This window comes from Myotis yumanensis, unplaced genomic scaffold (genome assembly GCF_028538775.1).
Source record: "Myotis yumanensis isolate MYYU_CA2020_CCGP unplaced genomic scaffold, mMyoYum1.0.hap1 SCAF_17, whole genome shotgun sequence".
In the NCBI taxonomy this organism is placed as follows: Eukaryota; Metazoa; Chordata; class Mammalia; order Chiroptera; family Vespertilionidae; genus Myotis; species Myotis yumanensis.
Window position 1 is genome coordinate 27,656,684 of NW_027223768.1, and position 17,474 is coordinate 27,674,157.

General features: G+C 46.2%; 1 protein-coding gene across 1 annotated transcript in view; it reads left to right on the forward strand.

Moving 5' to 3' along the window:
• Positions 1 to 11,279, forward strand: part of PTPN14 (protein tyrosine phosphatase non-receptor type 14) — a 151,511-nt gene extending 140,232 nt beyond the window's left edge. The window contains 1 exon segment of the mRNA XM_070396862.1: positions 3,891 to 11,279. Coding sequence (XP_070252963.1) covers positions 3,891 to 4,019 — 129 coding nt within the window. The 3' untranslated portion in view covers positions 4,020 to 11,279.
• Positions 11,280 to 17,474: the final 6,195 nt, after the last annotated feature.

Here is a 17,474-nt window from a genome sequence, read left to right on the forward strand (position 1 = left end):
TAGTCCGGCCCTCCAACGGTCTGAGGGACAGTGAACTGGCCCCCTGTTTAAAAAGTTTGAGGACCCCTGTCATAGAGAGATCGGCGTGTGCGATAGGGACTGACCGGTTAGAAAGTCTGATCTTCATCAGTATGGACTTCCAGAAGTCGGCAGTGTTGTGTAGACAGTCTGGCTTCATTGTGGGTACTTTCCCGTGGTGCGTGGTTTGGTCACATGTAGTTTTGATGCATCTGGCGTGTCTGGGATGTGTGTTGGCCTCCAGCCTGTGTGAAAGTGCGCGTAGTGTACAGAGCTTTGGCATCCTTCAGAGGGGTTTTCTCTAAAGGGGGCTGTTGTTGGCTCCGGTCTAGACCGGCAGTGGCTGGAGTGGCAGAGCGAAGTGGGCATCTGAGTGCCTTTGCCGAGGTCACGCCCAGCTCTTCTCCCTGAAGGGGCTGTGGCCGATCTGGCGCCCACACGGTGTATGGCATCCCCTTCCTGCTCTAACCAGGTCTTTACTCTGAGGGGCTTTTGATTTCCTCAAGATGAAACAACAGCAATGGAGGCTAAAGACCGTCTGCTGTTTATTTATATGGGGCTTAGAATGGCTGTCACGTTTTTTGTCTTAGTGGGGTCCTCATAGCAGCCGTGTAGATGGGGCTGGGCACAGGCCAGTCCTCCTGCTTTACAGATGGGGAAACTGAGGCCCAGACACTGTTCAGTGGCTTGTCCGGAGCCACATGGCTCCGAAGCAGTGGTGCCACGGTGAGAACGAGATCTTCTACCCCTCCCCTACCCAGCTCCCCCTTGCCCAACCTGTTATTTCCTTCTCCAACTTCAAGTGTCATTAGGTTCTTGTTCATTTTTCCAAATTACACAGCTTGGAGAATCCAAGGACACTTTCCAAGTGGTTTGGTAGTTTTTCAGGAAAGTTACAACACAGGTTCTGCGAAGGAATTTATATAATAATATACGTATTTACTCATTACCATCCGTGGCTTGAAAGTCAGACGAACTACTACCCCATGAGATTTGTTATAGTGTAACTTGCAGGAAAACGGTAAATGTTAAGTGTAAACCTGTTCAGAGGGTTGTAAACTCCCTGCCTATAAAAGTTCATTTTGGAAGCTTCCCGTCTGTAGGATGCATGTTTGTGCTGCTGAGGAGGAGGAGGAGGAGGGGAGTTCGGAATAATGTGGCCTGGTGTTGGAAAACACCAAACGTTCTGTTGATGAGCAAAATGCCCCTCATGGAATCAGTTAAGACTGCGTCACAGATGTTTCATCACCTTCTGTGAGTTTTTATCCTTTTGTCTCACATGAAGTTCTGGATTGTTTGCTTCTGTCACTGTTGGAAGTCTCTAGAAGAGTGGATAGCTTGCCTCCAAGTCCCAAATCCACTCAGCACTGGGAGATGGGATAAGATGGAATGGAACCAGGGGACCTATGGCTTGAGCATACCATGGGCTCCAGGGGCAGAGGGAGGGCCTCATCATCTCCTACGTCCCCACAAGTCCTTTTCTCCCCCCTCCTATCACTTTCTTCTCCTTCTCTTCTCCATCCCCTGTGCACACCTCTGCTCCCCCGTCCTCCTTTTCAACTTGAGAAGCTATTCTGTCCATCTTGTCTGACATGAAGGATTGTTCCGTTTTGAGCTCTTCGGAGACCCATCAAAGGCCAAGCCTCAGTGAGGCGATGACATGAAGGCTCATTGATCACCAGATGTTCCTGGCCCAGTAGAACAGTACACAGCACATGTCAGAGCCAGCATGGCACCGAGGGAGGGACCCGGCCATTGGGGCCTTGCGTGGACTTGATGAGGGCTCGGGCGATTAAATTCTCTCTGGTGTGTCCAAACATAGCGGATTTCCTCAATGCCCAGTCGCACGCCAGAACATTCTTTGCCGGAACGTGGTCAGTCCAAAAGGGACTTCTGTTCCCATTGATATTCAAAGATAGCTGGATGACTCATTTTTCACTTCCCTTCCCCAGCACAAATATAGCTGGCCTTATCTGCCCGTTTCCCATCAGTGCTATTGGTAGCTGGTGAGGGTGAAAAAAGTTCTCCACTTTGTTCTGTTTCGGGCCTGACGAGTAAGCTCCAAGCCCTTATTTTGGGAGAAGGGTGGAACATGTTTAGATGGTTCATTTTTTGTTGTTTTTTTTTTTTGACAAATATGAAATTGTATGTCCTATTATTTTCCTGTCTAAACTTTCCTGTCTCCTTTGCATGGCTTCTGGATTAACCCCCTTTATGTTTTATTCTCTAATCCACGCAGTTTTAATTTTGTAATGAAATGCCTTTTCTTTTCCCTGAAACAAAGATGTGTGAGGTCAGCACCTGTGAGGGAGGGATGGGAGGGGACTCACCCAGGCTGTTCCGAAAAAGCCTCTTTGTGGCCCGTTGCTTTTGGTCACAGAATGTTACCTGTCATGTTTTAATGCCCATACGTTTTATGGTTTATAATACCCTCTCTTGGCCCCTGGATTTAGCTGTCTGTCCCAGATGAGTTCATTACAAATACCAGGTTTATCCCCAGCCAAATAGCAAGATGGCTTGGTCTTCCTGCTTTTCTGAGTTGGTTAACCCTCCTTCATAGAGTAGAGGAGGAGAAAATGCCTTCCAAGCGAGACATAGCAAGCGTCAGCTGCCTCCTGATTCCTTGTGTTAGGACCAGTGGACATCAGAGCCTGTGCGAGTGAATCTTCAAGGCAACTGGGACTCTTTCCTTGAGGACCAAGGGACCCTTCTTGGTCTTATCGCCAAACTGCACCGTATCAGATCCTCTGTCCTTGGGGCTGAGTCTTACAGGCTATTGAGATGGTGGTGGTGGTGCTGGTGGGGATGGAAGTGGAGGTGGTGGAGGGCGTGGTGGTGTAGGTTGTATGATGGTGATGGTGGTGGCAGAGATGGAAGTGGAGGTGGTGGAAGTGATGGTGGTGGTGATGACAATAATGAAAATATGATAACAACAGCTCACCTGTATTTAGTGTTTACCATGTGCCAGCACTGTTCTAGCAGTTTTCCAACTTGAGAAGCCTTTACAGTTAACTCTGTGGGAAGGGTCTTATTAGCAGCCTTGTGTAACACAGAGAAACAGACACAGGTGATGAAGGGATGGTAGAGCGCGGCTTCAGCAGGTGATTGTTCATTTCATAACATTATAAGATGATCATGCATGGTCTTAAGAACTGTGTGCAGACATTGTGCTCAATGCTTTGCATGCACATCTTTATGTGATCCTGGAGGTGGGTACTGCTTATACCCCATGTCAGTGCCCAGGACATATCACTAACCTGGGCAGGGCCACTGTGCCATTGGAGGAAAGCACCATTATCCTTGTTTACAGGTGAAGAAACTAAGAGCAAGAGATGGCATAAATCCTACCGTTGGGCCACGATAGAGTTGAGAATACCAGTTGAGTTTAACTCCAGCTTCTATGTTTTCTCTAACACACTGGTCTGTATTTTAAATAGCACATCCCTGGCCGGTGTGGCTCAGTGGTTGAGTGTTGACCCATGAACCAGGAGGTCACAGTTCTATTCCCAGTCAGGACACATGCCCAGGTTGTAGGCTCATTCCCCAATATGGGGTGTGCAGGAGGCAGCCGATCAATGATTCTTTCTCATCATTGATGTTTCCATCTCTCTCTCTCCCTCTTCCGTCCTCTCTTTGAAATCAATTAAAACATATTAAAAATAAATCACAATAGCACATCAGTGGTACATGCCAACCAGGTTCTCCAACTGCTGGTATCGAGTCTTTGGGAAAATCTACAGGGGGCTGAGTCCTTTGCTGTCTCCTGTACCTGCACACGGGCAGTGAGGGAATGCTTCTTGGATGAAGGAATGAGGAAACACTCATGGGAAGCTCCCCATCTCAGGACCTTGTGCTTTTCTCTTTTCTTGCAGAAGGTGGAAGTGCCCATGATGCTGCGGCTCCTCCGGGAGCAGAGGATGTTCATGATCCAGACCATCGCTCAGTACAAGTTTGTCTACCAGGTCCTCATTCAGTTCCTCCAAAACTCCAGACTCATTTAACCCCCGGACCCAGCCCCTGGAAGAGGGACCCAGCTCCATCTTGCAGATGGGGAGGCACCTCCACACAAAGCCTGCTCCCCCAGCAGGGCACGGGTGGCTGGAGCCGGCAGGACACGGGCTCCCTCGTTACGGGAGCCAAGATTCTTCATAAACATCATGTATTATTTTATATGAGATAATTTATTTTTTCCCCCTTTGGAATAACTTGTGTGAATCATTGTAATTGCAGTTTTCACAGTAATGTAGTGCTTTTCATTTGAACCACATTTTGACCGATCTGCATTGTAACACGTTGGTAGGGAAAGGTCGCCTGGTGGACCATTTGGGGGACAGAGGCAGAAGGGAACACATCTCTGGTGAAGCTGCAGCCAGATGGGTAACCAACCCTGAAATTCATCAGCTTAATTGCTCATGTCCAAATCAAAGATGGCAAGAAAATGAGTTTATCCTAAAATGTAAAGATTAGGGCCAAGACCTTTTTTTCTGGGGGAAAAAACGCTCTTCTCTTATATTTTGGGCTTGGGAGCCTTGATGGACAGGATGATTCCTCCCTTCTTCCTTCTGTTCTCACCCTCAGTAGTATTCCCCCAGTCCCTCCTCTAACCTTGAGTGACAGCCGGAGCAGCCAGAGGAAAGGCTGCATTTACAGTGGAGTAATCCTTGCCCAGGCTGAATGGGGAGCTTTGTTTGCCTCTTTCTCGACCACCCGTTAATCTGGGCTCTGGAGCTTGTGTTTCCTTGCCGGGGGCCGCACCCTCAGTATTTGCAGCTTCTCCTCATTTGCTCGGTGGGTGCCAGGCTGGTGGCCTTGGAGGCCCTGGGCCAGGCCATCTGTGCAGCTCGGCTTCTTGCCTGATTGAGAGAAGCTAATGGACCAGAGTGAGAAGCGAAAGGAGACAGGAAGGCCCTTGATCCTGTGTTTGTTTAGGATGGGCGTGCTGGACGGGGGCCTGAAGGTCAAGGTGCTGGAGGGTATTCTGTCCCTCCATGAGCCACCAAGTCATTGGAAAGGTTATCAAAGAGACACTTGCGAAAGCTGATGGGGGCTCTTTGACACTCAGCAGGGGCCCTGGCCAGGAGCCACACCAAGTGTGACCCCGCTGTGCTGGTGCCGTCTCTGGACTTTGGTCTGTGAGAGTACAACTCAGCCCACTCGGTCCCGGCCCCCATGATGAACGTGGTGGAGTTCATCTCACACAGAGCCCCGTGGTGGTCCCTCCTTTCTCCATACAACTCACTCTGGTCATTTGTGGTGTCAGCGCTGCCTTCAGTGAAGCTCGGTCCCCACTTTGTCTCTTCCTGGCCTTCACTGGTCCCTGTGCTTCGGAATTTCTTAGGTTAGTACACTGATATTCCACGCACTTTCCATCTTGCTGAATTTGGGGGGATTTTCTTCTCTAGTTTTTCCTGACTGTAACTTTTAAATTGTTTTGTTCTCGGAATTGATCACTGTGGTGTTCTACCAGGCCTTCTTCCACTGCTGCTTTCATTTTCTTTTTTTTCTGTTCTTGGGCTGAAAATACAAGGAAAGAAGGCATCAAATGAACCAGAAAGAAGAGTGTGCCTCTGTAACTTCGGTCACCGCACACCAACGGATGGGTGTGGACACAGGTCCCCAGGAACTGCTTTGGCCTAGGAATCAACTCAGTTCCACATCTGGCCAGATGGTACGATTTTTCTCTTCGTTAGACTCAGAGACTCTGGTGATGCAGGGCCTTCTGCCTTCTACCCCAGGTCTAAAGAATCAGTCAAGGAGTCTAATAACTTCAGCCAAGCTCTGTAGGTTCCGGAATTTGGGTCTATATTCTGAAAAAGAAAGCTATTAGCACACCATGTATTTTCAGCGGAAGAGAGCTCACAGCCCTCACTCGGGCGCTCAGCACTTGGATCGTCCACAGGCAGAGAGGTATTGGTTTCCTTTCCTCAGATACAGTCCATCCTTGGGATATTCTGCTGTGAGGGATGTCAAATTGCCTGCTTTATTGTTTGATGGACTGCCAGTATGTCCCTTTCATCTCGTGGGCCCCAGCGTGGGTGCCATTGACAGGTCTCGTGTGGGCAGCCCGTAGATCTGCTGTCTCTGCGCTCATCACTCACGGTCCCCTCTTCAACCCGTCCGCCGTTGCCACCTTGTGCTCCAGGAGTATTCGTGAATGCAGGAAATAAATGGGTTTAATATCCAATTTCCTAGCCCAAGTTTATGTTGAAACCCAAAGGCAAACATTGAAAGTTATGCCCCATCTTTCCTTTTGAAAAACAAGTGCTTTGGGTCCTTCAGCGCATTTTGCATTCCTTTTCACATCTCCAGCAAATGCCAGTCCCTCTCCTGTTCAATTAGCGGCCGCCACTTAAAGTTCTTCCAGTGGCATCTGCATAATCATTGCCCAGAGATGCTTCGTATCTGGGAAGCCTGCCAAGGAATAAACCTTGAAGCAAAGTGTATTAAATTAGTTATCTAGTTAGAGCTTTTGGAATGAGTTCCTGATGATGTACCAAGTCTGAAGCTGGGGCTGTCGGAGTCTGTTGCTGTGGCTTGGGTTTGAAAAGGGAAAATTAAAAAATTTCTCAACAACAAAGCCCTCAAACACACCCAGGCCTCTTGGTTTTGAAGTTCTCCAGGTGAAATGCTTTGTTTCTCTAATCCACACTCATCTGGATGCATCGGCCCCGTGTTTGTCCTTGTTCAGTACGGTCGCTGGATTGTGGGTGGAATTTGATGTCTTCATCCTGGAGCTGGGCTGAGTCTGTGAGCTTCATGGGTTTCTCCAAGGAGACACCACCTTTCAGTAGCATTTCCATTGATAGACACCTCTTTCCCCGGACAGGAAGTATCACACATTGATTTCTTCATAGGACAATAAAGAGGAATGGGCTCCTCCCCTCCGTTGGAGGGGAGCAGTAAGATCAGGAAGGGGAAAACTTCTCCACATGGAATACTTGGAGGGATAGACTTCCGAGGAGCCCCAATACAGGTAATCTCACTTTCATACTTTTTGTGGTCCTAGATTGAGAAGAGGAACTACATTTTTAACTGTAATGAATGCCATTGTTTGCCTAGGGAGTCACTTGTCCATCTCGGCTCCTTCCTTGTGGGCTGCTCTCTGAGATTTGACCACGGGCTCGCCCAGTGCTCACCTCACCTTCATCCTGTTTGCTCTCAGCTTCTGTGGTTCAGTTATAAGCTCCAGTGGGTACTGCAGGTCAGCGTTTTTATCCAGTTGCTTCCTTTTCTGATCTTTCCCAGCTTACCATAGGTTGACCCAGATGAAATTTCCAATGGTTGGACCATATTTTACTTATAATAACATGGATCAACCTCATCTGTAGAGTGTTTAGTCCCATTTTTTCAAACAAGTGCTGTAGCTCACGGAGGCCTGTGCAGTGGGCAGCGTGGCCCTGGGAGGACGTGCCGTCTTGCTCTGGTGATTCTCACCTCACTCGGTGAGTGGGCCATCTCGTGGGGCCTGGGAGTCACTGCAGAGATGTTAGCACATGTTGATTCTGATGGGCGGGCTTGGCCATCAGGCGCATCACCCTGGGGTTTTCCGATGCCGTCTTTTCTGGATGTGCAATCAGTATTAGCTGTCCTCAGCCCGGTGGTTAGGGAATGTGATGTACAACCCCCGAAGGTGGCCTGTCAGAACACAGAATGTTTTCTAATCTCTCTCTGACTTCCAATGCGTGTTTGGCGGGGGAAATGGGTATAGTTATTGATTCTTTGGGGGCAGATACGTCAACCACTTGGGGTGGGAGGCAGGTGCAGGGAGCTTAGACTCAAGGGTTGGGATTGGATCAGACCCATGTTCATCTACCCCTCATTCCACCTTTGTGTCAGGGATAGTGGGCTCCTGGTGTAGGACATTTCCAGAGGCACCAAATAGTCACTGTCGGGCTCTTAGGCTGGCCCTTTGTGGGAATTCAGCTTTCTCTGGTTTTACCAAAGATTCTGCTGCTGCTGTTTTGTATCGTTGCCTGTGGTTTTTGTCAGACACCTCTCATGCTCTTAGGTAGTGATTCCATTTTGTGAGCAAAGCAACAACCCACCTAGCACCACCTCCAAGGGGAGAAGTTGGGGTTTTCCGTGGACACTGAACACGTGTCCCCGTGGCCCACAGCTCTGTGACTGACAAACTAGTTGGCCCTGTGGGGTGGAAATCGCTAGGGCGCTCAGTTGTGTTTGACACTTCCCTTAAGCTCTGAGCGAGAAAGCAGAATGGTTCTTGTCTTTGCCTCTGTTTCTAAGACTCTGGAGGGCAAAGGCCTTAGTGACCATCTGTTGCAAGTAGCAGCAACGTGCCTGAGAGAAATGTGAGCTGTATCCATTCCAATTCAGCCAACCCATAAACTCGAGTGGGTGAGCATTTTTATCCAGATAAGACCACCTTTCTTATCTCTTCCAGCTTAATACATCTGCATGTTGCTCTCAAGGCCAAACTAAAAGGTTCTCTGTAAAAACGCCCATGAGCCTGGGATTGTGCGGTTTGGTGCCATAAAGGGGAGGATGCACATCAGTTCCTCCTGTTCACAGCTTCCGCCTGCCCTCCCATTCTAACAGCAAATTCAAGGGCATTGCATTGTAAGGCAGCAGGGCTGGAGCTGAAGTGCAGCCCAAATTTGACAAGCAGCTGCGTAGAAGTCACTGCTCCTTCTGCCACACTTTGGGCCCTCAGGATAATTTTTTCCAGAAAGTGCCATAAGCTTGCCCAGAGCGGAGCTAGGAAGGGGGAGAGGAGGGGGGGAGGCTTTTAGATCAGCCCTGAAGTTGTTACCAAAACATTCGCAAACAATTTTCTGGACTCCAGAATGTCCATCCTGCTCCCTACCTCCATTTCTGTGTGGCCAGAAACCATGCGGTGGCCTCCCTGGGAAAGACGGGTGGCCACGCTGGCGTCTGTTTCACCCTTGTGTGTGGTTTTAAACCGCGTCTTCACTGTTGGCGTAGAGCTTGATGGTGTCGTGGGTTCTGGTGGTGCCTGCATTTGCTGCTCAGGAATCCGGCCTCCCCTCGCTTGCTGGTAGCTGATGCCTTCCTGGCAGTCCTATGAGCAGGGGGCTCTGCTCCTCCATGTAGCTCCCAGCATTGGCAATCGCAGCTCCCGGGCATCTTCATTCCTCTTTCCTTCCCTTTATGCTAGTGTTTATGATCAGGGCCCCAGAGCTGGGAGGTGTCAGGACAGTGACAGCAGTTGTTCCTTGTCTTGTTGGGGGGCTGGGTGGGACTATCTTGTGACGTCACCCTCTTCATTCCAAGAGCACCTCACTCACCCAGGGCTGTGCTGACCTCGCCTTGCTCTCCAGCAGCACACCATTTCTTCCCCTTCCCTGTCAGGGTGACCCCTACCGAATGGTTTCATCTGTCCTAGAGAACCACTCTTAAACCTCTCCAAACGATGTAATTAGGAAATCGGATTTTAATTTTTAAAAGTTACGTAGTTTCAAGGAGTATGAAATCTGACATGGAAATAACCAGAATGGAAACAGCTAGGAAGCTGTCAGCAGCCAGGACGCTGCCCGACCCACCCACTCCTTCCCCCTGGGCGATGCCCCCACTCAGCACGAGAGATGAGGCCAGGATGGATTCGGTTGCCGTTCCTGTTTACAGTGATGATTGCAGCAGCGCCCGCTGTTCCTTTCAAGGTAACCTACATGGATTCCCAGCGGCTGCACTTGGCACATGGTGTGTGTGGTCCGATGAGTTTGTTGCTAGCTTCCTCCTGCACCCATGCGCCCTCCATCCCAGCCAGAATCAGGGACGGCGCCGGGCTCCTCAGGCTCGTCCACAGAACGTATTTATCATCTGTCATCCAGGGAGGGGCAGGGCACGCTGCTCATCCACTCTCTAGCTTACCCCGTTCTTCTTCCCCAACCTCCAGGGCAATGCACAGGCCTCCTCACCTGATACGGTTTCAAGGAGAAAGCTGCCAAGATCGGATTGGGGTCTGTGTGTGCGCTGGGGTGGTGCTGTTTTGCTGAAATCTCAGGAATCCTGCTTTGAGTTTAGGGAGGTGGCTCTCAGGGCCGGGGTGCCCGGTGTTCTGGGCACTTCTCAGGGGCCTCCCTCCTCCCTGGACTGCAGGGTAGCTAATTAGTCACCTTCAGTCAAGAGCTGAAAGCTGTCACTCAGAGCCATTTATTTTTCCCAACTTGTACCTGGTAAAGTGTTACTGCCGTTCCCTTTCACTGAACTTCCTTGCCACTGCTTGGGATCTTCAAAATCCATTAACTCGATCCTTTCAGGAGTGAGGTTCCTCTTCAGTAGAGATGGTTCCCTGGGATTTCCTTTGTTCCTCTAATAGCTCACTCCTTCGAGGAGTCTTAAGTGGAAAAAGAAAGGGTTACATATGCAGATGACTATTGACTCTATAACCTTATGTAACTTGTGTTGCTTCAAATAATCTAGTTTGTTTCACTGGACTGTTGTTCTGCGACTTCAGTATTTTGATGCTTTCCTTGGTCTGTGTTTTATAAAATGTTGTGCATTGTGTATCATTCAAACCACTTGACAGTGAATAGGTTTCAAGTCCAAAGAATGTATAGACAGCTTAGAAACCAGTTGGTTCTGAAGGTTCGTGGGTTGACCCACAGAAGCCTGGCTTGCAGCGTAGCTGAAATCTCGGGTTGGGTCAGCTAGAGCTGGTTGGCTATTATTATTTCCAGGGCTGACCTGGAAATTTAGCCGCCTGATAGGTTGTTGCTGTGAGAAACGCATTCCGGGTTGGGACTTGGGATCCTGAGTTGCCACTTTACAAATGGAAGTCCAGTCTATCACCAACTTGTAAGGGGAGAGAGGGAGTGAGAAGTTCATAGGCCATTCCCTAAGTGGGGAAGTGGTTTATCAATATTCATGTCAGCTCGACTTTGTTACAGACTCCCTCTCAATTTAATAATATTAAAAGCCTTAAATAAAACTATGCATGCTATCCTACGCTTTTTTATATCAGTAAATAAGCTTATGCTTGGCAGTTTTGTACACAGTCATGCGGTGTATAAAACTGACTTTTGACAGTATTTTTTGCACTGTTTCCTATCTGTTTTTATAACGTCTTATTTACATTATACTGGTCCTAGTTGCTATTGTGTATGTTCTCACTGCCCGTGTCATGGCTGTGAAATGTTTCATATGTGCCTTTACAAATGTGAGATCTTTATTCTAACCTTTTTTTTTTTTTTATAAAAGATATCTATTGATTTACATATGCAATAAACTTGTTTCTTTTTCCAGAGAAAAACAGTTGCATTTTCTCTCCCCTGTACTGTGTGTGTGTTCACTTTAGTTGAAAGCAGCCATCTCGTCGAGGGTTATTTTCATGAGCACAAGGGCCTGGGAACATCTACTTCTCAGTTTTCTAACACCATTTCTGCCCACGTTTTATTCCTGTATAACGTGATCACACTAAATAATTAGTTCGACATTTCCAGAGTGGTCACTGTTAGAAAAAATATCTGAACGAGATGATCGCTAGGCAGGTGGAGTGAAGACGGCACAGAAACGGACCCCCTTCTCACAAATGCCCTGAGGACCCTCATGGGGCACCAAGTCCCTTCCCCCACCTGTCATTTACTCCGATCCCAACTGTGCACCTGCAAACGGCAGGCACCAGGCTGCCAGGCAAGACCCAACTTTTAGTTTCTGTCTTTCCATGTTATTAAGAGCATAACTCACCGCTAGCTTTAAGGCGGCGGCCCCACCCTTATTATTTCCAGCCCATCAGCTGCCATAGACCCACACAATGAAGCCCTGGTGATGAGGGCCGACACTATGGGGTGATAGCACCATGGCTGGGAGTGACCCATGTGCAGCCCTGGCACTAGACGAGTTACTGTTCACCTACACAGGTCCCAGCGTGGTTCACATGATGCAAATGAGAATACGGTAAGCGAGGGTGGAAGGAGATGGCAGATGTCTCATTAAACGGACAAATCTCTGTATATGTTGACTGTGGCAACAAAACAATTCTAGTTCTTGAGGGAAAAGCCACATACTATTTTTAAAAGATGATAATAGGCAAAATGCCAGTGAAAATGGAGCGAAGTCCGGTAGATGGCAAAAGAATAGGTACAAACACTAATATGTTTTCTCTCTCATGGACTGAGTAAATAGACTCGGTTTATTTTCTTTGGTTGATAAACAGAAAAAGTGGTTTTATATAATTTAGAAAACACTAGTAGACTTCTGTTTATCTCCAAACAGAGCGGGAGAAGAAACTTTTTTTAAAAAAATGTAGAACAAAATGTAATTAAATACTAAATACAAATTTGCAGTAAATTGACAAAAACGGGCTCAAACATGCCTATGTTCTGATTTTTACATTTTATTTTCTTTAATAAAAATAAATGGGGAGAACTTGTCAGACTTACCAGTCATGAAACAGAATGGAAGAAAAGCTCATTCATAGTAGCTACGGAAACATTAAATAGAGGTGTTAAGGGGGATCTGTAGGACCTACATAAACATAACTAAACCCTTTGAGGCAAAACGTAGACAAATTGGTAAACACTACATGCTTGGATAGAAGAGGTCATTTCTCTGTATCGCTGACTCCAAAGCAAATCTAGTAAATATCGCAATAGCATTTTTGGAGACCGGGGGGGGGGGGGGGGGGGGGGGTGGGGAAAGGCCAAGAGAGGACTCTCAAGTACTTTGGAGGGTTAAGCATGGGATAATGGTCAGAAAAATCCCAGAGAACACAACAGATTAGCTCCAGTAGATACTGAAAGTTTTAGAGTGCAACAAAAATCAAGAGTAGTTTACTGGCAAATCAATGGGATGAAATAGTATAGAAATAAACCAATGTCTTATGGGAATGGGAACATTTCAAGTCAGCAGGGGAAAATAAACCATTCAATAAATGATGCTGGCATAAGTAGCTAGCAATTGTGAATGTTAAAAATTTTAAATAGTACCATCAGATCTCTTTCTATTAACACAATTCCAGATAGATCGAAGACTTACATTTAAAAAATGGTTTTCTTTCCTTTCTTCGTTTAAAGATGCAATCTGCTTGGGTTCAGTAGTGTCATGAGAAATAAAGTGAATGGCCCTGGCTGGTGTTGCTCAGTGGTTGTGCATCATCCCATGCACCTAAAAGGCCACTGGTCAATTCTGGGTCAGGCACATGCCTGAGTTGTGGGCTCGATCCCCAGTAGGGGGCGTGCAGGAGGCAGCCAAATGTTTCTCTTTCACATTGATGTATCTCTCTCCCTTCCTCTCTCTTTCAAATCAATAAAAACACTTTTAAAAAATAAAGTTAATGGACAACCAGAGGAACCATTGTCAGTACAGGATAAAGAGCTAATATCCCAATACACATTGAGCTCTTATAAATTATAATAAAAGACATGAACAGCAAAATCGGCAACTGCCATAAATAACAACTCAGAGAAGAAACACAGTTCCTAGGTGGATGAAAAAGTACCCAATCTCATTAATAAATGCATGTAAAACAAAGTATTTCATACAGTAGATTGGCAAAAAAAAAAGTTTTTAGTAGTACTGTTAGGAGGGTAGAGGGAAACAAATACTACAAATATTATATCCTACTGGCACCTGATAGTTTTTTAGAAAAAAATGTGGCAACAGATACTCCAAAAGTTTATATGGAACCACAAAAGACCCCGAATAGCTGCAGCAATCTTGAGAAAGAAGAATGAAGTAGGAGAGATTACAATACCAGATGTCAAACCATAATACAAAGCCATTATAACCAAAAACAGCCTGGTACTGGCACAAGAACAGGCACAAGACCAATGGAATGGATCAGAGACCCCCAAAATTGACCCACACCATTATGGTCAATTAATATTTGACAAAAGAGGCAAGAACATACAATAAAGACAGTTTCTTCAACAAATGGTACTGGGAAAACTGGACAGACACATGCAAAAGGATGAACCTAAACCACCAACTTACTAGTACACCATACAAAAACAATAAACTCAAAATGGATAAAAGACTTACATGTAAGGCATGAAACCATAAAAGTCTTAGAGGAGAATATAGGCAGTAAAATCTCAGACATCTCTCTAGCAATATGTTTACGGGTACATCTCCTAGGACAGTGGTCGGCAAACTGTGGCTCGAGAGCCACATGCGGCTCTTTGGCCCCTTGAGTGTGGCTCTTCCACAAAATACCATGTGCAGGCACGCACGTACAGTGCGATTGAAACTTCGTGGCCCATGTGCAGAAGTTGGTATTTTGTGGAAGAGCCGGTATTTTGTGGAAGAGCCACACTCAAGGGACCAAAGAGCCGCATGTGGCTCGTGAGCCACGGCTTGCCGAGCCGCAGTTTGCCGACCACTGTCCTAGGGCAAAGGAAACTAAGGAGAAAATAAACAAATGGGGCTACATCAAAATAAAAAGCTTCTGCACAGCAAAATAAACCATCAACAAAACAACAAGAAAGCCCACTGCATTGGAGAACATATTTGCCAATGATACATCTGATAAGGGGTTAATATCCAAAGTACAGTGGGGCCTTGACTTACGAGTGTCCTGACTAACGAGTTTTTTGAGATACCAGCTGTCTCTCTGCCGATTTTTTGCATTGAGTTGATACAGTAATTTGAGTTAACGAGCTCCTTAACGAGCTCTTTAACGAGCTCGGTTTCGGAATGAATTAAACTCTTAAGTCAAGGCCCCACTGTATATAAAGTACTCGTTCAACTCAACAACAGACAAACAATCCAATTTAAAAAATGGGTTGAAGACCTGAATAAACATTTCTCCAACGAGGACATACAAATGGCCTAGAGCAGTGGTCCACATGTCCGCAAACTGCGGCTTGTGAGCCACATGCGGCGTTTTGGCCCCTTGAGTGTGGCTCTTCCACAAAATACCACGTGCGGGCGCGCACGTACAGTGCAATTGAAACTTCATGGCCCATGCGCAGAAGTCAGTATTTTGTGGAAGAGCCACACTCAAGGGACCAAAGAGCGGCATGTGGCTCGCAAGCCAAAGTTTGCCGACCACTGGCCTAGAGCAGAGGTTCTCAACCTTGGCTGCACATTAGAATCACCTGGGAATCTTTTTAAAATCCTGATTTCTGGGCCTCATCCTCTGGAAATTCTGTTTCTTTGTTATGATTCTAATGTGCAGCCAAGGTTGAGAACCACTGGCCTAGAGACATATGAAAAATTTCTAGTCACTAATCATCAGAGAAATGCAAATTAAAACCACCTCACACCTGTCAGAGTGAGATATCACTTCACACCTGTCAGAATGGCTATCACCAACGAATCAACAAACAACAAGTGCTGGCAAGGATGTGGAGAAAAGGAAACACTGGTACACTGCTGATGGGAATGCAGATTGGTGCAGCCACTATGGAAAACAGTATGGCGTTTCCTCGAAAAAATAAAAAATGGAACTTCCATTTGATTCAGTGATCCCAGTTCTGGAAATATATCCTAAAAACACCATTCAGAAAGAATATACACACTCCTATGTTCATAACAGCGTTATTTACAATAGCTAAGATTTGGAAACAGCACAAGTGTCCATCAGTAGATGAGTGGATAAAAAAAGCTGTGGGACATTTACACCATGGAATACTATGCAGCTGTGAAAAGGAGAGACCTCTTACCCTTTGGGACCACATGGATGGACCTGAAAATATTATGCTCACTGAAATAAGGCAATTGAAGAAAGACAAATAAATATCACATGATCTCACTTATTTGTGGAATCTAATGAACAAAATGAACTGACCAACAAAATAAGACCTGAAGCATGGAGGCATGGAACAGACTGACATACCTTGATGGGGGGTTGGGAGGACAAGAATTTATATGCTTATATGCATAGCCAATGGACATGGACAATAGGGGAATGAAGACCTTGGAAGGGGCTGGGTAGGGCTGGAAGGAGGGATGTAAAGGGGAGAGGGATGAAAGGTATCTGTAATACTATACGATAAAAAGTACATTAAAAAATAAATAAAATGGTCAGATTCCTCCCCTACCCCTGAAATAAAAATGTGGCCGTATTTATTCCACGTAAATGTTTTCACTATTTGATTCTGAAATCCCACTCATAGGAATTCTCAAAATGCTACCTAGCACACGTCAGCACAGTTATTAGTCTAAGAGTGTTCAATGTGGCACTGTTTATAATAACAGCAAACTGGAAAAACCACAGGTCCATCACGCGAACAGCTGAGTAAATTACAACATGCACATTCTTCTGCCTCTAACAAGAACGGGGCAAATCTGCAGAAGCTAAAATGGAAAGAGGTCCTTGTTGTTGAGTCACATGCGGCGTTTACAAAATACGTCAGTGCCATTCTGCCTTGGTTTCTCGAAATCTACTTATATGGAGATGGAAAAATTGGAATCACATACGCAAACTGTTCACAGTGGTTTCCCCTGGGGAGTGGGACTGGTGCAGGAGAAGGAGCTGTGCACTCGTTTCAGATCCCTTTATCTTAAATTTATTGAACAATTATGACTTCTATAAAACACCAAGATGGTGAGCAACTGTACAGCAAAAGAAACCATCAACAAAACAACAAGAAAGCCCACTGCGTGGGAAAACATATTTGCCAACGTCATATCTGATAAGGGCCTAATCTCCAAAATTTATAGGGAACTCATACAACTTAACAAAAGGAAAGTAAACAATCCAATCAAAAAATGGGCAAAGGACCTAAATAGACACCTTTCAAAAGAGGACATTCAGAAAGCCAAGAGATATATGAAAACATGCTCAAAGTCACTAATCATCCGAGAGATGCAAGTCAAAACAACAAGGAGGTACCATCTCACACCTGTCAGAATGGCTATCATCAACAAATCAACAAACGACAAGGGCTGGGGAGGATGTGGAGAAAAAGGAACACTCGTGCACTGCTGGTGGGAATGCAGACTGGTGCAGCCACTATGGAAGACAGTATGGAGTTTCCTCAAAAAGCTGGAAACGGAACTCCCATTTGACTCTGTGATCCCACTTCTAGGAATATATCCCAAGAAACCAGAAACACCAATCAGAAAGGATATATGCACCCATATGTTCATAGCAGCACAATTCACCATAGCTAAGATCTGGAAACAGCCTAAGTGCCCATCAGTAGATGAATGGATTAGAAAACGGTGGTATATCTACATGATGGAATACTATGCTGCTGTAAAAAAGAAGGAACTCTTACCATTTGCAACGGCATGGATGGAACTGGAGAGCTTTATGCTAAGTGAAATAAGCCAGTCAATGAAGGAAAAACACCACATGATCTCACTCATTCATGGATAATAGTGACCATTATAAACTTTTGAACAATAATAGACAGAGAGGCAGAGCTGCCTCAAACAGATTGTCAAACTGCTGCGGGAAGGCCAGGGAGAGTTGGGGGGCAGGAGTGAGGGGGGGTAAGAGATCAACCGAAGGACTTGTATGCATGCATATAAGCATAACCAATGGACATAAGACACTGGGGGGTAGGGGAGGCCAGGGGAATGTCAAG